The sequence below is a fragment of the Camelina sativa genome, chromosome 18 (assembly GCF_030686135.1).
Source record: "Camelina sativa cultivar CO46 ecotype springtype chromosome 18, ASM3068613v1".
Lineage (NCBI taxonomy): Eukaryota > Viridiplantae > Streptophyta > Magnoliopsida > Brassicales > Brassicaceae > Camelina > Camelina sativa.
Window position 1 is genome coordinate 18,342,407 of NC_141897.1, and position 24,910 is coordinate 18,367,316.

Consider the following 24,910-nt stretch of genomic DNA (forward strand, 5'->3'; position numbering starts at 1 on the left):
TTTTAACTTTCAAACACTACCAACGTGTGTTTTTTTCTTTTTCTTACATACACCACAGTTTCCACTTAACAACGAACGTGTTCTCTTTAAAATTTCCACTTAAACAACGTGCATTAACTACACGAACTAATAACTAGAAATAAATAAGACATGATAACTTTATTATGTGGGTTGACAGTTTTTTCCCCGAACACTTATAACATTCTCAGCTTTCCCCCCTCCCCCCCCCAAACTTTTTGGCTCTTAATATAGCATCATCAAATACTTTATCCTTTATAAAACTACACAAACTTGTTTTTCCTGTATAAAAATACGCCTCCAATCTAAATTGCAATTACGATGTTTAAACCATGTTTAACCATAAAATAGTGTTCCTAAATCGCGATTATGATAACTCGTTTACTAATCAAATAACCCGACAACTAAACGATGTCGTTTTGTTCATTTGTTACTTTTAGATTTGGGGATTTTGGGGATCGTTGTTCATTCCTCGAGAATCAATTTTACAGAAAGCGATGAGCTCCTCCTCTACGAATTCAAACCATTCTCATCAGGAACTCTCTACTGGTGTTCCGACCTCATGCTGGTGTGGTGAAAATGGGTCGATGAAATTAACATGGTCAAAAAGTTTGTTAATGATTTGAAGAAACAAGTGACGGATAATATGGAGCTCTAGAGGAAATGGTTGAAGAAGATGGAGCAAGCGATGGAGCAGGAGATGGTTATGGTTAAGAAGAAGATGAATGAAAAGATGGAGCAGGAGATGGTTTTTCTGTTGTAATGATCTCAATTGTTTGGTTATGAGGAAGGATGTAGGTCTTGCTTTGTTCATGTTTTAGTTTAAATTGTGGTGTTTATGTGACTGAATTGTTGGTGTCTATGTGACTGAAATACTATGTGTTTAAAAAATTGTTGCTATGTGTTTACAAAACACAATTTCGATGTCAACTTATAAAATAATCTGAGCAAGGTAAACAAGGTAAGAAGGTGGCAATGTCATTTAAATCCAAAATAAAAAATACATCCAATGTCTTTATGCCTTACTGTTTAAAACCTGCAACTACACTTAAAACCTGCAACTCCCATACTTAAAACATGCAACTCTCATACTTAAAACCTGCAACTCCCATACTTAAAACCTGCAACTACAATTAAAACCAACAAATACACTTAAAACCTGCAACTACAACTCCCATTGACTACTTCTTTGTGTGAGTGAGTGTTTCAGGTGCTTGAGTTGTTTGTGTGAGAGTATCCTTCTTTTCGCTCTTCTTCTCCTTCTGTGCTTCACTAGTAGATCCACCAACCTAAAAAGCAGACCCAAAAACAGACTATTAAGTGACACAAAAATACGATTAAGTGAATCAAAAACAGACCAGAAACATACTTCATCCAGCTGCTTTGTGTCATTCTTCTTAGTCTTTTTACTCTTCTTCTCCTTAGGAATTTTTTTACATCCAGTTGCATTGTGTCCTGCTTCTCCACATGACTTACAATGCATTGTTCTTCCTTTCCTACCTAGTTTGCGAATTTCTGGTTCCCCCCTTCTTTTTCTTCTTCTTCGGAGACTCTAGTTTACCTTTGATCCTATCATATTTCTTTTTCTGTCCTTTCTTTCTACCAGGTAGATCAGGTTCTGGAGGTGCTTTCATTAAAACATAGTTCTTTATGACCACATTTGCCTCTTCTCTTCATATGAGCAGTAGACATACCAACCACAACCCTTCTTATGACCACATTTAAAGGCTATTTTGTCCTTCTCCCACCTATCTTGTCTAAGATTCTCTCTATTCTTCAATGCATAGTGCAAAATAGTCTCTTTGAACTCAAAAGCAGTGAAAAAAGTTCTACCAATAGCCAACTTATCTTTTGTTCCCAACCTAATATTTCTATCTCTAGTAATTACCGGATCTTCGTCTTCATCTGAGCTATCTGGAACAGTATTCAGACAAATTTGAAACTCATCGAACCATTCTGCTACAACTTCCTTCATCTCATACTCAAACCTATCCATTATATCTTCTTCAGCTTCATCTTTGGATCTCTTTCTTTTCTTCTTGTCCTCAACATCTCCAGCATCGTCTCTATCGTCGTCCCCATCTACTCCGCTATCATAAGTCTCACTATCATTCTCGATTGCATCGTCACTATCGCTTGAATCGTCACTATCGGGACTGAAATCGGGATCATCTGGATCACTCTCGCAAACCAACTCTTTCATCCATGGGCAAGCAAGAGACAACCTGGCGAACTGAAACGTTACGACTTCACTCCAGTCACTAGCCCTGCCTTCGGCACCCCCCTCCTTGCGGTTAAGGTAACGACTTTTTTGAGTACGAGTACTTGTCAATAAAAAAAAATGTATTCCAAATTTATATACACATTTTTCTCTTTAACTGGGAATCAAAATTGGTGATTTCGGATCGAAAAACATAAAATCCCCAATTATGTATAGAAGAACCCTATTTTCAAAATGTCCTAGACTAGAGATTTGTCGATTTTTGTTCAAGTATAACTACAAAGCTAAACGACGTCATTGAGTTGTCGGGTTATTTGATTAGTAAACGGGTTATCATAATCACGATTTAGAAACACTATTTTATGGTTAAACATTGTTTAAACATCGTATATGCAATCTAGATTGGAGGCGTATTTTTATACACGAAAAACAAGTTTGTGTAGTTTTATAAAGGATAAAGTTTTTGATGGTGTTATATTAAGAGTCAAAAAGTTTGGGGGGAAAAGCTGAGAATGCTATAAGTACAGGGGAAAAAACTGCCAACCCTTATTATGTATGACCTTCTGATTTATATATGATCCTGCGACAGAGATTTTGACATTGTACGTGACAGAGATTTGAACAAGTTTTACAAAATCAGAAACTCTTTCCAAACTGTAGCCTTTTTTTCAAGCATTTACGAACTCCTTACAAAAACCAAAAGCTCATTCCCAACACTTTCAACTTGTTTTCCAAAGAAACAAATCAGAAACTAAATTCAAAGATCCAAAAGCTGGAGATCAAACACACAAGCAGCTTGATCTCACCACCACTTGTTGGATTTTGTTTGAACTTTTTTCATATCTCCGTCAAGTTTGGTCATAAATCACGGATTAATCAAGATTCTCTTTAAAAGAAAGTAAACTACTAGAGATTGATTTACACATATATATAATGTTCTCATCCCACATTTATTTCTTCTCTATATATACATATATTTTGTTGTTTTATTGACGGGTCAAGGTGTATTTTGATATTCTTCTTGTTTACTTATAATATATATTTGCTTGTGTTTGTCAAAACGGTTGATCTTTTACTTTTGTTTAAACGAGCTAGTAACAATTACAAACTTTTTTTTTAGTCCTTTTAATTTCTTCATTTATCAAGCTCTTTTTTAACCTTCTTTTTGTCATAATATTTGCTTCTTTAAAACTATATGACAAGTGCTATTGTTGTATGATTTATTTAATCAATCTTCCGTTTGACAAGTGATATTGTTGCATTTCGGCGTAGAACATTCAAATCAAGAAACCGGAAAATATAGAGACCACACAAATGGAGATATCCAGTGGAACACTATTTACATAAAGTTTAGGAATAGAGACCAAATGATAGGGCCGATAATTTATATATAGAAGAAAATTGTTTCATAGAAATTTGTCCATATATATATGTACAGGATGTCGTCTATATATATCCTTAATTACAATCTAATATTCTTTGTATGTAAATGTCAAATTTCCAAATGAATAACTAGAATGTTTACCAGAACGGGTTACCCATATACCCAAGCTAGGAGAAACCAACATGTGGAAAGAAAGTGAGAATTCCTTTTGGTTAACTTGTGCTAGAAGTTAGAGATTCTTGTTACTGTTTCTGTCTTCATATTAAAAATCTTGGTTGTTGTTTTTGTGTCTAAAGTGAGTGAGGTAGTTTATAGCAAAAAAAAACAGAAACAAAAAGAACGGTAAGAAGAGTTTAACCGTAGAGTATTATATCTCTTTGTAACTTGAGGACAGTCTGATTTCACTTTTGGTTTATTCAAAAGAGGCTTTTTGCACAAAAGATCTCCAATTTAAGAATTGACAATGCCACAAAACTCATGAAACACACACAACCTGATTTGGTCTGTGTGATTTACTAGTATCATTATTATTATTTTTTTTGTGTCAGAAGTGAACAGTCTTAAAGAAATAGTAAATTCAGAACATGCTTAATAACATGTAAAGTAAATTCAGAACATGCTTAATAACATGTAAAAATAAATAGATGCAAACACTTTTAATCACGTCAACAAGTGGAAGGAATTACTTATATGAGTTATTTATATCAATCTTTTGATATTATAATTAGATTAGAAAGAAATTAACGTTTGATTAGTGAATGACAAACAAACAAATAAGAGTTGGAGGGAAGATATAATTAGATTAGAAAGAAATTAGATTAGAATAGCTTTTGATTACAAACAAATATAAGGGGAGAAAGGAAAAGGGAGAGAACAAAAACAAATAACTCTAAAACAAAAACAAAAAAATGAAAGAGATGTTCAGAGCCGCACTACCTAGGATCGGCGGAAGAGGAGGTGGCAGAAGAGGAGGTGGCGGAAATGGGGCTCCTAAAGATCTAATGATAATACCTGAAAGGCCGACGACCATGGTACTCTCCCTCTCTCACATTTGTTTTTTTTAGAGTTTAGGTTTTGGGTGAAGTTTATCGAGAAAGACTATATTTTTTTAGGCTAAGGTTATAAAATCTTGTAAAATCGCTGATAAGGAAACTGAGATCGAGGGGTAAATATCGTTGTTTGGTTGATTTTTAGAAATTAATCTTAATAGTCAATAAATGTGATTTTTCGAAATTAATTTCCATAAATGTCGTTTTGATATCTCTGCTGAAATTGAGGAAACTGAATCTCTGTGAATCTCTATCCTCTCTTCCAGATTATGTGGACGAAGAAGGTGAGGTTTACGAAGGAAGAGAAGAAGAAGGGGGATGATTACATAACTTGGTTCAAATCCTTGAAGCTAGTGGCAACTCAAGCTGTGAATGGTTGTTTGAAGAGTCTTTGCGAGAGAAATCCTACTTTCAGGAAAAGATTTTGTCTCCTTCATGTACAATTCAGAGGGTATAAAATATGAACTGGTGAAATTTGGCAAAGGTGTGGATGCAGTGTCTGTATTTGTTGTTAACAGGTCAACCTTCATAGTGAAGAAGGCTCGTACTGCATTTTCTGAAGTTTACACCACTCCCATGATAACTATTCTCATCTTCTCAGCTGGGTATCTCATCAATCAAATGGACAAGGTTCGTGAATCTAGGAAGAGTGAAGAGATCATCAGAAAGGTGGTGGATAACTTTGATGAATCCATCCAAGAACTGAAGGAAAGTTGCGTGAGCAAGGAAGAGATGAAGGAGGCGCTAGCTGAGATGGAAGCCTTCAAGAAAGAGATCTTGAAAAAGAGGTGGAGGGAAGATATAATTAGATAAGAAAGAAATTGATGTTGTGTTATTAGGTTAGGGAAGAAATTAATGTTGTGTTAGCTTTTGATTACAAACAAATAAAAGGGGAGAAAGGAAAAGGGAGAGAACAAAAACAAAAACCCTAAAACAAAAACAAAAAAGTGAGAGATATGTTGAGAGCCGCACTAGCTAGGATTACCGGAAGAGGTGGCGGAAGAGGAGGTGTCGGATCTCCGGTGAAAGCTCTCATGATAATACCTGAGAGGCCGACGGCCATGGTACTCTCCCTCTCTCACATTTGTTTTTTTAGAGGGTTTAGGTTTTGAGTGAAGTCTATCGAGAAAGACTATATTTTTTTTAGGCTAAGGTTATGAAATCTTGTAAAATCGCTGAAAAGGAAACTGAGATCGAGGCGTAAATATCGTAGTTTGGTTGATTTTTAGAAATTAATCTTAATAGTCAATAAATGTGATTTTCCGAAATTAATCTCCATAAATGTCGTTTTGATATCTCTGCTGAAATTGAGGAAACTGAATCTCTGTGAATCTCTATCCTCTCTTCCAGATTCTGTGGACGAAGAAGGTGAGGTTTATGAAGGAAGAGAAGAAGAAGGGGGATGATTACATAACTTGGTTCAAATCCTTGAAGCTAGTGGCAACTCAAGCTGGAAATGACTCTTTGAAGAGTCTTTGCGAGAGAAATCCTACTTTCAGGAAAGGATTTGTCTCCTTCATGTACAGTTCAGAGGGTATAAAATATGAACTGGTGAAATTTGGCAAAGGTTTGAATGCAGCGTCTGTATTTGCTGTTAACAACGTCTAGATTGTGTTTTGGACTTGTCAAATATGCAAATTCTTTATTAAGAAAAAAAAAATAATATTTCTATCAATCTTTTGATATTATAATTAGATTCCAAAGAAGTTATAGGGAGTTAACGTTTGATTATTAGTGAATGACAAACAAATAAAAGGAGAGGGAAGATATAATTAAATTAGAAAGAAATTACTGTGGATTAACATTAGTAGGTCAAACAAATAAAAGGGAGGAAGGAAAAGGAAGAAACATAGTTCTATAGCCATGTTTTTTTTCTCATATTTTGTCTCTTTTACATTGAAAAAAATAAAAAAGAATTAAGAATCCATAATGCCCAAATTTTACCCATTGGATTATTGGAAATCAACTTCTTATCTCCGGCCACCAAATTCACTTTCATAATGCCTAAATAGAGTAGTCAAATCATTATTTCATATTTTAATAAATTGACCTATTATCAAGGTCAATAATATCACGTTGGGATTAGATTTATTTAAGTTTATACTAAAAGGTGTATTGAAATTGATATTTTAGGTGATTTGTGTAAAATTTTATAAATTCTATGTTAACTAATTATGTATTCTAAAAATTTTACTGAAATTTATTGAAATCTATCTTAAAATCTATTATTATTTAAAACAGTTTGTGGATTTCAATTTTAATAATTTTTAGGAATTCTGGAGGATTTAAAATTATTTCTTTAGTTAAAATTATAGAATTCCAAATATCATGATTTTAGGTGGATTTTGAAATTTTTTTTACATTAAATCATAATAATTTTTCTAAAATTATCAAAATTATTTAAAATTTGATGACAACTAGAATCAGTTAGAATATTAGATTGAATACTAAAAGCCTCTACTTGATTGTTTTACGATTATTTCGATTTGAACGTACAACATTATTCATAGGGATGATACGTTATTTATTATATATAACAGGTCGCTGATCATAATTTGCCTTGTCTTTTCGTACTACTACTAATTCTATTCCACTAATATTGTAATTTATTTATTTCTGTCTTTTCTTATAATATATTCTCATTGATTGTATTCTTTTCTATATTGTAAGTTTTTTAAATGACAGGAGAATAGATATAACAAACAACATGCAAACTTCTCAAAACCACATTCACGGATTCATTTAACCAAATAATATACCAAAAGTCAAACAATCCTTTTTTTATATTTATATTTGTTAGATCAAAGCTTTATATATTGATGCTCTATTTCACATCTACATGAAGTATATCTGTTATCTCAAAAACCAAAATAAAAGATCAGTTTTTGCCGTGACTGAAGCTCGACAAGAACTCAAGAATCTGAGAAGATACGTTCCCTGAGTTTCTGGTTACAGACGTGTTAACTTTACCATCACCGTTATTTATAGCTTCTACAGGATCATTGCTGCGTCTTTCAACTTTGGCGGATTCAAATTCTGCAGCGAGTTTCATGGCTGAGTGTAGAGAACTTTGAATGTGTGAGTTGGGCGTTGTCTTGAGATTTCTACTACTTGCTGGTTCTTGAGGCTCTCGATTCACAGATAAAAAACTGAATCCTTTTTGAGGCACCACAGGAAGAAAGCTTCCCTGTTGTGACTGCTTCAACGTCTGATTATCAGAGTTGTCTGTGTTTGGCTTGGACGCAGGAGATGGTTTCACCGTACTGTCTGAAGAAAGAAAACTCATACCCTTTGGAGCAACGGATGGTTTTCTCAAAGGAGGAACCTGTGGAGGTTTTGGATGTTCGTTGATCTTAGAAGATGATGCATCAGATGAGTTTCGTTGGTTAGATTGACCGAAAGGCTTCAAAAACGCAACAGAGTTTGAAACTCTTGCTTGGATCGCCGGTAATCTGGCTATGGCTTCTCTTACAGATTGTTTATTTGTTTTCTGAGGCGAGAAAGACGCTGCAGTGATGTTAGTTGATGACGCTGTTATATTGACATTCGATGTGTCTGAAGCAGATTGTGGAGTACCCTGTAAAGCGAAGATTCGTAAATAAGGATCAAACGATCAATAGATAATCAGACTCAAAAGAAGCATCATGAGAAGATCGAGATTAGTTTATACCTTGTGCGAAAATAAACAACTATCACCCCTGTGGCAGAAACCTTTGGTAATAATATTATTGCAAGGGTATTTGGAGAGATCATGATCGTACGGACAATCATCTCCTTTCATGCATGACTGGGTTGCAAAGTAGCAGCAAGGCTGAAACAACAAGAAGACGTGACGTATGAGATTCCACTTTTTTGTCTAAATGATTGCTGCTGTATACAGTTCAAAAGATAAGCACATGTCTTGAAAACAGTAATCTTACCGAAGATTTGGTTTCCGGGATTATATCATGTGAAAATTTGCATTTATCTCCCTGCAAAAGAAGAAAAACAATTGCCATCAGCGACACACAAACAATATTTTAGATTCCAAAGAGATGCAGAAACCAAAACCATTGTGCATACCTCATGGCACCGTCCCTTGATATAGTGTCGACAATATTTTATAGGCTTGGGTTTTGGAGCTACGGTTTTAAGTTTCAGCTTTTTCACGCCAAGGGCTATACGCTCTTGAGCTCTTTTCTTCCTATCTTTTGCCTGCATAAAATAGCTTATCAATAAATAAACATCTTAATCCACACAAAAAAAAAAAACCTGATTGCAAGATATGCCCATGAAATGTCAAAGAAAAGCATAGACTACATTACCCTCTTTCTAGCTTTTGCGTCTTTAGAAGGCGCAGACCTTTTTTTAATGGAGGTTCCAGGGTTGATCTGCAGATAAGAAGTTAAATACAAATCAGATTTTATAAACACCTAAGCAACATAACACTCCGTTCTTTTATATTTGCATACCTTTCGATTATCTACATTCGTTACCTCAACACCAAGCTTTTTTCCAAAACTCTCATAACTTGTGAGATGGCTGTTACCAATCCCTTCTTGTGAGACATGAGACTCTTCATGCCTTTCGACTGGTTCATCATCTCCTACAAGCATATCATCATTCTCATCCCCAGATATCTCTCCTTCTTCTACATCATCATCTTCAACTAAACGAGGCACGGAATCTACCAAAACCTGAGTACTGTCATCAACAGGTTTCTCCAATCCCATCTCTCTTTGAAATTTTCCATTACAAGCTTCCAAAACTCCAGAACTTATAACTTCAGCTGGTTTAGGAACCTCCTCTGCCTTTTTATCACTTTCAACTGGATCTACTTGAACTTCAGTGGCAATATCAGGCTTCTCCACCACATTTTCAACAATATCAAGTGGTTGTTTCGAGATATCATCAAGTGACGCAACTATACCATCACCATTATAGTCATTCACATCCAATGCCTCAAAGAGATTCACACAACTTTCTGGAACAAAGTCTTGGCTTACATTTATCATAAGCTCAAAGTCATCGAAAAAATCTTTGTGTCTACTACCAACAGTTGCATCTTGCAAGTCAATTCCATCAAAAACATCTCCAAGCAACAAATGTTCTCCCTGTGAAATTGTTTCCACATTAGATCTTGGTTCCACCACTGATGAATTCTCCGGCGGTTCACAAGTTTCTCCAGGAGACGCTTGAGCAGTTTCTTAGTAAATAAAAACACAAAAATAGCATCAGAATATAGGATCATACTATTCAAACTACACTACACTGAGATTTATATTGATAGTTTCTGGCGAAATCAAGCAATTGAAGAACTTAAGAATTTTTGACTACTAGAAGATGAAGTAACCATTCCTAAGAAAAATCAAACACTCACCTGTTCTTAATACCAGCTCCTGAAGAACGGCCGGTGTGGCAAGAGAAACCCGAGGCTCCCGATCGAAACTGGAGCAGAGATGATGAATCAAAGAGCGATAAGTCCGATTCGGCAGATGCTTGCGTCGGTTAGGAAACGTAGCGACGGAAGATTCCATTTTCTCCGCCGGAGACTAGTCTAAAAACGGTGACGTTACGGTCACTTTCGTCTCGACGTTCGCCGGAGGGAAAGGCTGTTTTGTGGCGGTGGACGATTCATAAATCTTTTACGATGGAAACAAACACCGTCTCGGAATATTTAACAGCGCCGTGAAAATTTTGACTTTTTGTTTCGTATAAGGGAAAACGTCTTTAAACGGCGCCATACGACGGACCCTTTAGGCCCAGCAGCTTCGTGATTTCATTTAGGCCCAACACAACTCTGCTAAAAAACGGTGTCGTATTGAGGACCCAAACCCTAAAAGATTTATCGATTCAGGAGTTTTTTCGAATCCAAAAAATTGAAATCTCACACTCTCTCTTTTGGTCAGCTTTGATTTAATCATTTGCGGTGTTTCTCTAGCAAAAAGGGAGGAGAAACATGGTTGTAAGGATCAGATTATCGAGATTCGGATGCAAAAATCGGCCATTTTTTCGGGTTATGGCCGCGGATAGCAGATCCCCAAGAGACGGGAAGCATCTTGAGGTCTTGGGTTACTTCAATCCTTTGCCAGGTGATTAACAAAATCAACAATGTATTCTTTTTTGGTGTAAAGTTGGTTTTTATATTTTCTTCACTGGTTTTTATCATCTCTCGGTTTGTGTGTGCAGGCCAGGACGGTGGTAAGAGAATGGGTCTGAAGTTCGATCGAATTAAGTACGTTTTCTTCCCCATTTTCGATCGAATTAAGTAGCTTTTGTATTGAGTTTACTCAGAAAGAGGTCTCTGAATGCTTCACTAGATTGGGGTTTTTTTTTTTTTGCAGTTGAAGTGTTTTGGGTAATTGCTTAAGTTAGCTTTAGATAATATTAGTCAGGGTTTAGCTTGGCTGCCTTTGGAAATCTTAGTGCATTGTTATATATATAGTCAACGTTATGTTATAGTTAACTGTCTTTTGATCTAATAGAACTATGCTGAGTTCAGTCTTGATTGGTTCTTATTATCGAAAGGTGTGAATGAATGTACATGTTTCCCATGGTTGCTGTGTATCCCTTTCTTTTGCTTTAGGCTATTTAACCGCTAGTTGAAGCAATTTAATTGAATTCCAATCAATCACTAATTTGAGAAGAAGAAAAACTCAAAAATCTTTCTGGGGGTAATTCATTAACAGGTTTTAGTGTATACATAACTTCTTCTCTGAGTTCTTCAATTGCTTACTATTACTGTAAGATGAAGAACCTGTTGAATTTTTATTTGTATACATTCCTGAACATTCCCCCTATACAACCTCTGCATAAGTCTATGATGTCCGGATAGTAGCAGAACACATGCCAAGATTACTTAGAACCTGCGCTTACAATCAAATTTCCTGTTCTGAGTGTGTAGTTTCAACAAATGATGCATGTAGGTTTTTTTGATTAATGGAGACATTTTTGTGTTATTTTTTTTCTGTACAGGTACTGGTTATCTGTTGGTGCTCAGCCATCAGACCCGGTTCAGCGTCTCCTTTTCAGATCTGGTTTACTTCCTCCTCCTCCAATGGTGGCTATGGGACGTAAAGGTGGACCAAGAGACACTCGCCCTGTTGATCCAATGACTGGTCGCTATGTGGACGCAGAGAATAACAAAACAGTTAATGATAACCAGTCTCAGGAAGAGGAAGACAAGAGCGCATGATTTCATTAGCCTTTCATCGTTGTAGCTTTTATAAGTTCTCACTTTGTTGCCGGTTGATCATATCTATGTGTCATGCACTTTATACTAAAAAAGCTTGTTCGGTTGTTCCTTTGTTTTGGCAAATAAACGGCAAAGTGTTTAGAAGCCTTTTTTAGCTAAAACCGGCACATATTTTTCATTTGGGATTTAATTGAATTTTACCGTATGCTTTGGTCATTTACATTTCATATTTTATCGATATTGAAACATCGTCCCCATATTCTACGAATATAGATTTATTTTTTGGGATAGGATATCGATGAATATTAAAATATCTTTTTTCCAATTAATAATATGAAAGAAATAAGAAGTGAAAAAATAAAAAAAAATGCCAGCGAGGGAAATTAAAAAAGAAAAGAAAAAAATGGCAGTTGTTAGGTTTTTGATGGTATAAAGGAGGGAGCCACGTTTAGCGTTTAGTCGCCACCACTCTTCTTCACAGAAACCCTCAACAAGTCTTCCTTCTTCCTCAATCTCTCCACCACCACAACCACCGTCTGTCTCGATCAAATCGTCTTTCTTCTCAACTCTTTTCAATTCTTGATCTCTAAAAAATGAGCAACGATAAGGACAATTTCAATGTCAGCGATCTCACTGCTGGTAATTTTCATTTCTCCAGACTTTGTTTTTCAATTTTTTTTGTTGTGCTTCAAAAGTTTTAAAAGCTTTATCTGTTTGTGATTTTGCAGCTCTTAAAGATGAGGATCGAGCAGGTCTTGTTAACGCTCTCAAGGTGAGTTTCTCTATCTCTTTATCTGATATTGCTTAGAAGAGGAATAAGCGAATTTGGGGGATTTCGTGTTCGATTGTTTAGGAGAGAATAGCTTCGTGCTCTTTAGTTTCTCTGGTGATTTGTTTGTAATTGTTGTTGTGTGTTTTTGATTTTTTGCACAGAACAAGCTGCAGAATCTAGCTGGACAGCATTCTGATGTTCTCGAGAATCTGACTCCTAAAATCAGAAGACGTGTTGAGGTCTTGCGGGAGATTCAGGTTCGGCAAATCTCTATTCTCAATGTTTAAGAATGTGGATTGATATGGTATCTTGTGCATGTGTTGGTTGTATGCTTCTGATTATATGAGAAGTATTATGTAGTCAAGAGTGATCAAATGTCGAATTTTTGTTAAAATTAATGTGTGCATCCTTATGATGATTTATCTGATGAGATTTCTTTTGTGTGTTTAGGGAAAACATGATGAGATAGAGTCGAAGTTCCGTGAGGAAAGAGCTGCTCTTGAAGCCAAGTATCAAAAGTTATATCAGCCTTTGTACACCAAGGTAATTTGGTTGTGACAAGATCAAACGTTTATCTTTAGAATGTGGTTACTTTATCTTTAGAAACCATTTTGTCCAGATGATAATTTTCTTTTTCTGCTTTGGCTATGTTTACTTTTGATTTTCTCTTGAATCTTGCTTTAACGAATGTGCAGCGTTATGAGATTGTGAATGGAGCTACTGACATTGAAGGGGCTCCAGAGGATGCTAAGATGGACCAAGGAGACGACAAAACTGCAGAAGGTAGTTTCTCTCTCTCTCTCTCTCTCTCTCTCTCTCTCTCTCTCTCTCTCTCTCTCTCTCTCTCTCTCTCTGCCTTTGTGAATTGTAGTCACTCTTCAAAAACATTTTGCTTATTTCACTGTGTTGGTTTGCAGAGAAAGGAGTCCCTAGTTTCTGGTTGACCGCCCTGAAAAACAATGATGTTATATCTGAGGAGGTTGGTGTTGCAGCTATGGTTGTTCATTAAGAGTTACCTAATCAGATCCATGGAAAATGGCCAATAGTTTTAATTTCCTTTGATACCAGATCACAGAGCGTGATGAAGGAGCCCTTATATATCTTAAAGATATAAAGTGGTGCAAGATTGAAGAACCAAAGGGATTCAAACTTGAGTTTTTCTTCGACCAGAATCCTTACTTCAAAAACACCCTATTAACAAAGGCATATCATATGATTGATGAAGATGAGCCTCTGCTTGAGAAGGCTATTGGGTAATTATTGATACTTTCTTCTATTGCTCCATAGCATGTTTCGTTCTGAGATGCTTCCAAGGAACTGCGTAATTTTGTGCTGACCTATGCTCCAACTTGGGTTTTGTTTCTTTGTTCTCTCTCTCAGGACAGAGATTGATTGGTATCCTGGAAAATGCTTAACTCAGAAGATTCTTAAGAAGAAGCCTAAGAAAGGTGCGAAGAATGCCAAGCCAATTACCAAGACTGAAGATTGTGAAAGCTTTTTCAACTTCTTCAACCCTCCTCAAGTTCCTGATGATGACGAAGACATTGACGAGGACAGAGTATGATATCATTTGGTTCCAAAGCATGCCTTGTTTTGACTATGTTTGATCAAAATTTGTTCTAAAGCTTAATGTTCTTGGTGCAGGCTGAGGAACTTCAGAATCTGATGGAACAAGACTATGACATTGGGTTCGTCGTCTTGAATAAATACTGTCAATCTAATACTTTTCCGTTCAGCTAGCATCTTTTATTGTGAAGTTATACATTTCTTAATATCTGATTAAAGTATTCCTTGCTTACTGCAGTTCTACAATCCGGGAGAAGATTATACCTCATGCTGTCTCATGGTTCACTGGTGAGGCTATTGAGGGAGAGGAGTTTGAAATAGACAATGATGATGAAGATGATATTGATGAAGACGAAGACGAAGATGAGTATGAAGAAGATGATGAGGATGAGGAAGAAGACGATGACGAGGATGAGGAGGAAGAAGTAAGCAAGACCAAAAAGAAGGTAGTGTACGGAATTCCTCTTTTTTATCTATCTTCTTTTCACGGAATTACCTTTTTGAGGTTGGTTACTAATTTTTTGAAATTATGTTAAATGTTTATGCAGCCATCAGTCTTACACAAGGTACATAACCACTTTCCTCCCTTGTTATAGTATTGTGGAGTTTAATAGACATATAGTTTCTGTTAAGTAATCTGACACCAATGAATCATAGAAAGACATAAATTATTGACATTTTTAGGCTCGAGTGAATTAGGAGATAGCTCAAGTGAACTGATCAAGCTCATTATGCAGGAATCTGTTTATCATAGAAACTTGAACACTTGTATGACTAAACCTGAACTATAAGTAGACAGAATCATAAATGAAGACTCATTCTCATACATATGTATAAGCTTTATACTAAATCTGGTAACTGTAAATCAGCGAGTCATGTTTGTGAAAATGAGATAAATTCATAAATTCTCTACAAAATCAAATTGCAGAAAGGAGGAAGACCTCAACTTAACGATGGACAACAAGGAGAGAGGCCTCCTGAATGCAAGCAACAGTAAACAACATCGATAAGTTGAAACGAAGATTGGAAACAAAAAAAAAAAAAAAGGAAAAATGTTTTGGGTTGAGTGAAGAAGTTTCATTGGCTTAGTTTTTTGGATTTTTGCAACCATGTAAGGCAAAATGTTTTGAGGACCGCTCGTAGGAGTTTCGCTGTAGGCAAAGAGTGAGCTTCTCATGAGGAGATCTGATCAAACTATTTTTGGTGTCTTTTTTGTGTTTTTTTTTTGGAAATCACTAAGTTAAACCTTGGTGTGTTCGACAATTATATCCTTTTACCACTTGAATTAAGCCTTTTTGGTTTCAAAACCTTTCTTTCAATTGAAGCGTTAATATTATTGAGTTTTAATGACATATTTTGAAAACGATGTACATTAAGTTCATTAAGTATTTTCTGAATGTATAAAACAAAAACAGGAAGAAAAGTTTATTTCACCAATTTCTTTTTTTTTTTTTTCAATGGGTCAATTGACAGTATTCAATATGGTCAAGAGTCAAATTAATTACACAACGTGACTCTTAGCATTAGTGAGTGTCGTTTCTTCTCGTTAATAAATCAACTAATTGGGTCATTTAATAATTTAATAGTAGACGTAAAAATCAAAGGGGGATCTTAAAATATGATGGCTTGTAAATTTATATGATTACTGTTTTAATAACACGAATTAACCAAAAAAATAAGGCATGTAGTGTTTCATCTAATAATACTAGTCTATAAAGTTATGTTCCCTCAGAAGACACAACCTACCGAAAAATGACTGCAACAGTTGAAAGTTCAAACTACTAAACGTTTAAAAATTAAATAATCAAATCATTCCATTTTGGCAAATGTATATGGGGTTGGGTTGGGAGTTGGGACTTTGGGTTTTGAGCGCTTGCGATGTGAAAAAACTACGTAGATACAGTTACACACTATATTTAGTGTCCAGAGTGAGTGGATTCATAACGATGAAAGCGATATATAGTTAATACAATGTTTCAAGACATTTTAACTTCTTTCTTTAACAAAAAAATAACCTTTAAACTAAGCTTTTGAGCTCACTTTTTTCCATAACAAGTAGTCAATATTTTTTCATCATTAAGTATCTAGAAGCATAATCTTCAAAGTTTCACGTGTTTAGTGTAATAGTGTAATTATAAAGTAGCCAAGTTAAAAAAACAGTAATTACTATTTTAATGTCATAAAATGTTTAATATAAAAAGTAGCTTTACGAGGTACGGGGAAAACGTTTTTGCCTAGAAGGTTCTTTCTCAAGCTCAATCTTAATCTTAATTGGGTCAAAACTGCCATCCTCCAAAATCTTAAGTTCTGAATATTCTGCAGAATGCCCAACTTTTTGTTTTGTGACTCTTAGACCCACACTCGTTTCTTTTTTGACAATTATAAATAGCTTTGACGAATGATGTTGTTTCCTATTCATCCGTACTAATCAAATCATAGATGGGATAGTATCTACTACTCTCTCTCTCTCTTTTATTTCACACATATTAAAAAAACCATTAATTTTATTATTTTATTCTTTTTAAATATATTTTCTAATATTTTGATTGGTTAAAACATTAAAATAATTGGATAAAATTGGAATATTTACAAAACATTTGCATTGAAACTCTAAAACGACAAATATTATAACACAAAATTTTAACTTTAGAACGACAATAAAAAAAAAACGGAGGGAATATCTAATAACGTCTGTTATCTAACCATTATTGTATAAAGAAACTATGTTTTCATTTTGTAAACTTTGATCTTAGTTTATGTAACTATCATCAAAACATTGTTTAGCTAAAACCCCCCATCGATATCGGTATGTCTTCATTTTCTTTTTATCTCCATATATATAGATGTCCTTGTCGTTTGTTTTTTTCCGTTTAGCAAGAAAAGTTCAGTCAATTTGGGCGACAAAAGAAATTTAATGTCATCCACAAGAATTTAGGAATGATTATATAGATCGTGACACAAACTTTTCATATTTTTATATTTTAGAAGGATGACTTGGGTCGAGAGATTAATACATTAGTATCAACTACAACTTGAAGTAGTATGGAGTCATGGAGAAGTACAATTTTGGACTCGACCCATTAATCATAAAAAGTTAAAGTAATACACGAATTTTTAATTAAAAGAAACAAAACAAAAACATCAATCGTATATATAGATGATGTCCCAGAATACTAATTATTACCTATTACAAATGAATATACTAATTATTACCTGTATTAATAACTTATGGTAATGACTTTATTCACGAAATAGCGATGAACGCTGAAAAAATCGACAGAAAGATCGAAATAATTTTTAGAAAATAAATTAAAACCTAATTTTTAAGTGTGAAAAAGGACTATAAAATATATAATTATAGAGTATTAGGAAATAATCAAACTTGTTGTCAGTGAGCCAAGTCAGCAACAACCCTTCTGACTGCTTCTTGGAAGGCTGATTCGTCCCATTCACCCTACAATATAATAAATAATTCCAAAAATTTTGAGGTTCTTTTATTCCGATGACTAAAACTTTTTTTAGTCAAGACCAAACCAGTGATTATCTACTTATCGTATCAAATAAAATAATCTATACTTTATCAAATCAATTCATGTGGGAAATATACAAAGAGTAAAATCTCAAATAATGTATTACCTTAACAGAAACCAAATTGATAAAATGAATTAAGATGTTACTTTACCTCAATCTTGAGCCTTAAGCTCACAAGAACAACCGAACTATCTCTAGCTCGACTTCGAGCTTCGATTGATACTAAGCTCACATTGTTGATTTGCTTCAAGAATTCGAGAAGTCTTAGCATCAAATCGTCAACCCTAATGATGTCTTCTCTTAGAACAACTCTTAGATCCAACATCCTCTCTCTAGATGTTGATTCCGGTATATGTCTTATACAAACGTTAAACCTCTCATCGGGTTGTAAATCATTTCCAATCTCTCTTTCTCCGGCTAGCTTCGCCTCTAGCTCCCGATTTCTCTTTAGGAGTTTTGAAATCTCGCCTTGCAAAGAAGATAGTTGCTCTCTTGCAATGGCGAGGACCGATGCTTTATCTTTCTGTTCACATATATTTTTACTCATAACATTAGCTCCACTATATCATGGTCAAATCTTATATTAGCATATGTAATATCCTTAAAAACAATTTTTAAAGATATTAATGATAATTATAAATTGAATCGAAACAATAACTGATCATGGCCAAGTGTTTATAGAATAAAAAAACATATAAAATTTATGAAAAAAATGACATGTCACATACCTTAGTTCCCGGAGGAAGGAGAGATCTCAATGCTTGAAAGCTCTCATTAAGCTTCTCTCGCCGTTTCCTCTCCGATATCATATGATGCAATTGCGTTGTGGATAGCGAACGTCCACCCCCGCCACTTCCACCGCTTCCATCTGCGGCCATAGTAGCGTTTTCCCTAACAAAACGCTCTCTCCGTTGAATGTTAAGCCTATTGTAAAACGTTATCGCTCTTTTCATCATGCTTTGCTTCCGCACACTAGGCTGTGGCCGCGCTCTACCTCCGCCACTAATCATGCAGTAATATCTTTTAAAAGCGGTGGCTCTTCCTTTACGTAGCGGCGAGGAAGAAGGAGACGGCGGACTTGACGACCCCCTTAAAACCGCTAAGATAGCTTGCGTCATTGCTTCTTCCTCACGTTCACGGTTACGGAACAAAGGCTCTTGTTGTTGTTGATGGATCATATTGATCGGAGCTAGCAGTGGATGTGCCGGAGCGTTAACCGCGTCAGTCGTCGTTGAAGGTTTAGGGATGAGTGGGAATAAAAGAGAGGAATATTCGGAGACTTGGTTGGGACTAAGAGAAGAAGAAGATGTAGACGGATGACGCGGTGGCCGGAGATAGTCGGAGTTCACCGGAGAAGAGTTTCTACTGAAATCTTCAGGGAACCATTCTCGAAGACTTTCTTCTATTTTCATCTGTCGTTGAGTCGAGTCAATGCAACATTATTATATAGAGATTAGTGAGCGAGACATTAAAAATATTAATTCAAGTAATTAATAAATGCTTATGGTGTTATTAGAAAAAAAAAAAAAAGATTCATACATTTGCAGCATCATACGTCATTCCGAGTTCGATCTCGCCGCTCCGGCAACCCATGAATATCACCGTCTGACCATAATACAAATTTTTACAACGTTTAATTTACACGTATATATTAGTTACATTTTGTTTAAATATTATGAAAATGAAATAGTGTACCTGAATCTTGGCTTCCTGCACGCGACCAATAATGAAACGAGATGAAGAATTGGTTATTAGTGAATTCATAATTACAATAATCCTAACTGATCATTGCAATAATAATGACCTGATAGAAGAGACGTTGTGCGTCGTTATAAGCAAGCCTTTGAATTTCTTGTTGTCGAATCTCTACGTATGGAAGATTGTTCATGAACGCCATGCTTGGTACATGCCTGACATTTAATTTACATATTTTATTTTATTTTAATTATTATAATTAATCATCTACGTATTTTTTAACGAACCTAACACACTTTATGTATATACATATACATTAATGACTTGAATTGATGACAATTTTATACCCATTATGGAGAGGGATAAGAGATTGGCGATACTCAAGGAGCAAGCTTCTAGCTAAGCATCGAGAAGAAGAAGAAGAAGAAGAAGAAGAAGAAGAAGAAGGTGGTTCTTGAGACGCTTCATTGTAATATGCATCCATTGATATCAAATAGCTGCATCTCATATCAAATGCATCATGTGATTAATAAAAAAAACATATATGCATTACAGAGAATGAACATAAATGTGTAAATAGTGTTATGTATGTAAAGATGTAGATTGAAGAAGATATGATTATTACTTAGAAGGCCGAGGAAAATAATAAGACCATAGACAAACATAAACGCATCCGAACGCATGAGCTAGCGACGCGATCAACTGTTTCCGTGTATTCGAATCATCCATTAAGAAGAATGCGTCCATATCAGACAAATTGAAGATTAATTTTGAGAATTGAAGGAGAAGAAGAAGAAATAATTAGAGCTTCATTGCTTAGCTTCTGTGATAATGAGAGAGATGGATGGAGGGAGGGAGGGAAAATTATTCGTTTCATTATTAAATTTCTATTCAAACAAAAGAAGGAAAATATTAAAGTGGAGAAAAGTAGAGAGAAGAAGCAGCCAAAAGAGAGAGATAGAGGGAGATGTCTTAGAAAGAGGGAGTCAAAGTCAAATGTATCGAAGTTTTGAAACACGGTCAAGAGAGGATGGCAAATTCAATTATTTTATTTTGATCTTATTATACTACTAAGCAAGTACCCTTCTTGTTTTTGATATAGACTCGGGAGTCATCCTCTTTTTCTTGTTTTTTTCTCATTGATAAACCTCTCACGATCTACAAGCGCAAATACCACATACACGATGGATAGAGAGAATACTTAATGATTTTCTAAAATTTACCCTAATCAGTTTCCTTAATTTTAGAGATTACAAAAGATTAACGCAACTAACTAGCGACATTTATTGACTATTAAGATTTTTTTTAAATCAATCAAACGTTTGCGACATTTATGCGTGTGAATCTAAAAAATCATATTGTGGTAACATTACCAAATATGATGGTTATGGTTGCACATTTGACGTACGTTAAATAGTTGATGTCATGATTTTACTTGATGTAGCTAGCAATCATTATTTTCAAGAAACACAAACAATCCAAATAAAAAAAAACTCAATATTTACCTGGTTTAACACATTCAAATGTGTAGCTTCCATTTGCATGAATTCAATTCCTAGTTAGCTACACAGAATCATAAAATAAATCAAGTCATTGTTTCTTACTGTCGTTATTTCTTTAAATCATATGAAAAAATCAAGATCTTCTCACATATTAGATTCTCTTTACACCCCACGATAAGATTCTTCATCAATTTTTCAAAATTGATATGTGGATAGTAATAGTTAAAAATGGAGACGTGAATCTACATATTTTGAATATTTAATCTATTTAACTATACAGATAAATATAGATTATAGATAAGCTTATTTAGTTTTTTTTTTTTTTTTGTTTAAAGAGGTGTTACCATTCCATTAAATAGATAGGAACGTACAAGGCAAAGATTGTTTGAGATACAACAGTGATAAAACAATAAAAGTACAAGGATAGATAAGAGCATTTGATGTGAAGAGCTTGAAAGCTATGAGGCACATGCTAAAAAGCAACATGGAACTTGTAAGGTCAAGACAAATCAATGTAGACTCCATGAACAAGTCAAAGGAGTAGATAGTCACTGTCTTGAATCTTCGAAGACTGGGCGGACATGAGAATGACAAGGATGTGTTGCCAAAGGGTCGAGCATGGATGTTGTGGCTCTGATAACCGGTTACTATAAAGGCAGTTGATGGTCCAAGGATGATAGAGTAGGCCTTTAAGAGGTTGTGGTAACCCTTACTCCATGGAGTAAGGGTCATAATGCCACTAGTCTTCAAGGTTACATGAAGGGACTTCAAAAAGTAGCTAGTATGCGGTTTAAAGATCTTTGAGGTTTGGCGAAGTAAAGGTAGGACATTGGTGAAGCATCGGTAATCCCCACTCCATAGAGGTGGGATCATAATGCCAAGCTTCACCAAGTTGTCTCCATAAGTGGGATCAACCCAAATGTATCCAACTAACATGGTTTTCAAAAGACTCCTAAGCCGTTCTAGTAACAATGTTGATTTAAGGATCAAGAATAGTCTTTGGACTAAAGAGACCATTAAACGAACCAAATATTACTTAGGGTGAGGAGGAGTAGAGTTCAGATCAAAACCGGATACACACTGGTCTCGACACAAGTGATTAACAATCCAACTAGAAGGATCTAGTGTTCTGTTACCGAGAATTAACCGACTTGACCAAACAGAACACATCGATGCTAGCAGGTTTGAACTTGAAAAAAACATTATCGAATTCAGGTCGGATTAGGTACCAGTTCAGGGGTGTGACATAGTTTAACCAAGGTAAACTATCTACCAGGAAGCTAAGATATGAGTGGAGAGCAAACCTGGGCCAGGGATGCAACAACGGGGAGAGAGCGAACGTCAGGGTTGTTGAAATCTCTGTCAAGATCTTATATGGCTTCGGCATCAAAACAGAGCTCCCGTCCATCTGCAGCCAAGTAGAACACTTGGAGAGTGGATGTAGATCCGAGGAGCGGAGAGATGTTGCAGTTGATTGCGGGATGTACCAGATCAAAGGATAGAAATCAAGCTTTCCGGGGAGTTCAAGGGTTTGTGGAGGCGGTTGCAAGGTTAGAGAAGCAAGGTCGCCGAGAGAGATAGAAAGAGGTGGAGGAACGAGTGGAAGGAGCTGAAGCTTACGCGTTGCTGGATTTAAGATCTGAGATCTCAAGAAACCTCCGGTGAAGAGAGAAAGAACCTTAAGAACGATGTGCGAGTAGAGGAGAACACGAACAGTACAGAACCAGAGCCCAGCGATGCCGATCGGTCTCGGCACCGCCGGGGGAAACTTTCTCGGTGGTTGTGCCAAAGAGGATATAGCTAGGGCGAACTTATTGTCTTGTGTTTATATTCCAACTTGGATAGTATTTTAAACAAATATATAGATAAGCTTATTTAGTTCTGATAATTTATTTGTTGCTATAGTAGCTTTGTGAAAATTTTAAGAAAAGTTTGTTTCTATTTTGTCTTTTAATTAATCAACTAGAGTGACCAAAACGACGTCGTGAGCTTCTTGAATTCTTTATAAATATTATTAATTAAGTAGTGACACCTTATGAAAAGATTGAAATAATAAAAAAAACAGTTCTATAAGTCTATAACTAATTGTCTATTTTTGAAGAATCTTTACTATTACCAAAAAAGGTATAATCATGTGATTTTTATGTCGTTCTTTTGCCATTCTCATCCTTTTCTGCTTATATATACAAAGAATTGTCCCTATATTCCTCGCTACATCGCCTCTAGAACTATCTTTTTGAATTAATTAGTACTAGTATAATATTATGTGTCCTACACAAAATATTCAATCCTACCCAATATATTAATATAATATCTAGCAGAAATCACAAGCTTCCAGAACTATATATAACCAACTGTTGTTTTTCTCAAGTATCAACTATATGGTAACTGTTGATAAGGTATGCCATTTTTAATTCAATGTATCCAGCAAAAATCAAATCTTGTTTTCGAATAGAAAGACTACTAAACTATTATTTTTATTGTTATCTTATTGTTATAAATTTAAACTTTGAAACTAAAACACTTTCTCACAGGTTAGGCTTCTCTCAATATCGAATCCGATAGAAAACAAGAAGACAGTTCTGATTTTGTTTTCTATTATTACATGAGAAAGTTGTTTATCTGTCAACTAAAACATGGAAAAGTATGTGACTCAACCAAAAAAAAAAAAAAAAGAGAAAAAGAGATTATTTGATTCGTATGTTGGGACCATAAACGAGTCATGAGCAAGTAATTGGACTTATATTGTGGTTCATATCGTTTGCAATTTATAGACTAATCATGTGTACATAAGGAAAAAAACAAAACTGATGGAACGTTATCAGAACCACATTTGGTTAGACGAATAATTCTATAGTACACATTTAGTTTGTGCACCACCACAAAAATGGTATAGCCAAGTTGTATCAATCAATTTCCTAAAACTAAAATGTAGAAAATTAAATGCACGTTTCGCTCTTCTTAACGAGTAAATTAAAATCCAAGTTTCGTTTATTCACAATGTCAAGAAGTTCACATCGACAAGATCCGTTAGTCTCATGCACTTGGACTCTGACACACCGACATGAACTTGATAAAAAAAATTCCCCAAAAATAATTTTCTTAATAAACTTTGCATTATTCACGACCTGTTTCGTAAATTAATAACTGGTTTCACGGATCAATTAACTAATTAAATACTACATTGTAGATAAACATAAAAATGACATTACACATTTGATGGTGGGAGTTATTTATCTTAGTCGAATTTGGAACATTCACCATAATAACTAGATTCACACCCGCACATGTGTGGGGTTGTTTTCTAAAATTATTACTATTTTTTTTATTTTTTTTGACTGAAGGCAACTATTTGTTTTATTATCTGTAAAGCAACTATTTTTTTTTTTAAAAGTAATATGTCTAGTTTGGGACAAAAAAATAGTAAGAGAAAATGGTATGTCTCGTTTCATATATGATTTTCTATCTTATAATTATGGTTTAAATATTAGACTATCATACTAATTAAAATAATTAATGAAATCTAAAATAATATATTTAGCTTGAATAAAAATAATTTGGCTACATATATTAAATATATTTTATCTCATACAATTTAAATTTTTATTAATGGATTCGCACGTACGTGTGGGGTTGATTTCAAAAATTAAGGTTATTATTAAGTTTGCAATATATTACGTATATGCGGGATACTGTTTATAAACATATTTTTAACGAATATTAGTAACATTTATAGCCTAAACTCGCATTAGTATAGCATTTGATATGTTTTTGTTTTTTAGATGAAAAGAATGATTATATATGTTTTGTTTTTAGAAGAAAAGTATAACAACTACAATTAAAAAAATAAGATGAAAATAGAATGTTTATATCTGAACAGAAAAAACCGTCACGTCCCATATACGTCATGTTTATTCTACTTCATAATTGTGACTTTAATAATACTTTACCCATTTAAGATTGTATATTTTAGTATAATAGATAAAGAAATAGGTAGA

General features: G+C 34.7%; 4 protein-coding genes across 5 annotated transcripts; 2 read left to right on the forward strand and 2 right to left on the reverse strand.

The window, feature by feature from the left end:
• Positions 1 to 7,387: 7,387 nt before the first annotated feature.
• Positions 7,388 to 10,409, reverse strand: LOC104761758 (zinc finger CCCH domain-containing protein 65). Of its 2 annotated transcripts, none has more exons than XM_010484874.3 (7): positions 10,032 to 10,409; positions 9,124 to 9,857; positions 8,977 to 9,042; positions 8,735 to 8,866; positions 8,593 to 8,643; positions 8,343 to 8,483; positions 7,388 to 8,249 (listed from the first exon to the last, which is right to left on the reverse strand). In XM_010484874.3, the coding sequence occupies exons 1-7, from the start codon at positions 10,186 to 10,188 to the stop codon at positions 7,551 to 7,553; spliced, it is 1,980 nt and encodes a 659-aa protein (XP_010483176.2). In that variant the 5' UTR covers positions 10,189 to 10,409; the 3' UTR covers positions 7,388 to 7,550. The 2 variants fall into 2 exon arrangements, with proteins under 2 accessions (XP_010483176.2, XP_010483177.2); XM_010484875.3 differs by having other exon boundaries at positions 9,148 to 9,857; positions 10,032 to 10,367.
• Positions 10,410 to 10,436: 27 nt separating this feature from the next.
• LOC104761759 (small ribosomal subunit protein bS16m/bS16c) lies at positions 10,437 to 12,062 on the forward strand. Its single transcript, XM_010484876.3, has 3 exons — positions 10,437 to 10,743; positions 10,841 to 10,886; positions 11,627 to 12,062. Exons 1-3 carry the CDS (start codon positions 10,611 to 10,613, stop codon positions 11,844 to 11,846), a joined length of 399 nt encoding a protein of 132 aa, XP_010483178.1. The 5' UTR covers positions 10,437 to 10,610; the 3' UTR covers positions 11,847 to 12,062.
• Positions 12,063 to 12,143: 81 nt separating this feature from the next.
• LOC104761760 (nucleosome assembly protein 1;3) lies at positions 12,144 to 15,491 on the forward strand. The gene is made up of 12 exons (XM_010484877.3): positions 12,144 to 12,485; positions 12,575 to 12,618; positions 12,780 to 12,875; positions 13,069 to 13,161; positions 13,314 to 13,401; positions 13,536 to 13,597; positions 13,687 to 13,871; positions 13,999 to 14,176; positions 14,263 to 14,306; positions 14,423 to 14,630; positions 14,733 to 14,750; positions 15,113 to 15,491. Exons 1-12 carry the CDS (start codon positions 12,440 to 12,442, stop codon positions 15,179 to 15,181), a joined length of 1,131 nt encoding a protein of 376 aa, XP_010483179.1. The 5' UTR covers positions 12,144 to 12,439; the 3' UTR covers positions 15,182 to 15,491.
• Positions 15,492 to 17,239: 1,748 nt separating this feature from the next.
• LOC104761763 (putative transcription factor bHLH041) lies at positions 17,240 to 20,303 on the reverse strand. Its single transcript, XM_087500125.1, has 7 exons — positions 20,036 to 20,303; positions 19,758 to 19,907; positions 19,508 to 19,625; positions 19,255 to 19,320; positions 18,444 to 19,127; positions 17,867 to 18,238; positions 17,240 to 17,638 (listed from the first exon to the last, which is right to left on the reverse strand). Exons 1-7 carry the CDS (start codon positions 20,155 to 20,157, stop codon positions 17,573 to 17,575), a joined length of 1,578 nt encoding a protein of 525 aa, XP_087356251.1. The 5' UTR covers positions 20,158 to 20,303; the 3' UTR covers positions 17,240 to 17,572.
• Between the last annotated feature and the right edge of the window lie 4,607 nt (positions 20,304 to 24,910).

Excerpts from the sequence above, each read along its gene's own strand:
- LOC104761759 (XM_010484876.3), top strand. The coding sequence starts at position 10,611 with ATGGTTGTAAGGATCAGATTATCGAGATTCGGATGCAAAAATCGGCCA. Across the intron at positions 10,744-10,840 it reads TTACTTCAATCCTTTGCCAG|GCCAGGACGGTGGTAAGAGA; the intron begins GTGATTAACAAA and ends TTGTGTGTGCAG. Across the intron at positions 10,887-11,626 it reads CTGAAGTTCGATCGAATTAA|GTACTGGTTATCTGTTGGTG; the intron begins GTACGTTTTCTT and ends TTTTCTGTACAG.
- LOC104761760 (XM_010484877.3), top strand. The coding sequence starts at position 12,440 with ATGAGCAACGATAAGGACAATTTCAATGTCAGCGATCTCACTGCTG. Across the intron at positions 12,619-12,779 it reads GTCTTGTTAACGCTCTCAAG|AACAAGCTGCAGAATCTAGC; the intron begins GTGAGTTTCTCT and ends TTTTTTGCACAG. Across the intron at positions 12,876-13,068 it reads AGGTCTTGCGGGAGATTCAG|GGAAAACATGATGAGATAGA; the intron begins GTTCGGCAAATC and ends TTGTGTGTTTAG.
- LOC104761758 (XM_010484874.3), bottom strand. The coding sequence starts at position 10,188 with ATGGAATCTTCCGTCGCTACGTTTCCTAACCGACGCAAGCATCTGCCG. Across the intron at positions 9,043-9,123 it reads CGAATGTAGATAATCGAAAG|ATCAACCCTGGAACCTCCAT; the intron begins GTATGCAAATAT and ends TCTTATCTGCAG. Across the intron at positions 8,250-8,342 it reads GTTGTTTATTTTCGCACAAG|GGTACTCCACAATCTGCTTC; the intron begins GTATAAACTAAT and ends TTCGCTTTACAG.
- LOC104761763 (XM_087500125.1), bottom strand. The coding sequence starts at position 20,157 with ATGGACGCATTCTTCTTAATGGATGATTCGAATACACGGAAACAGTTG. Across the intron at positions 19,626-19,757 it reads CTTATCCCTCTCCATAATGG|GCATGTACCAAGCATGGCGT; the intron begins GTATAAAATTGT and ends ATTAAATGTCAG. Across the intron at positions 18,239-18,443 it reads TCCTTCCTCCGGGAACTAAG|AAAGATAAAGCATCGGTCCT; the intron begins GTATGTGACATG and ends ATATGTGAACAG.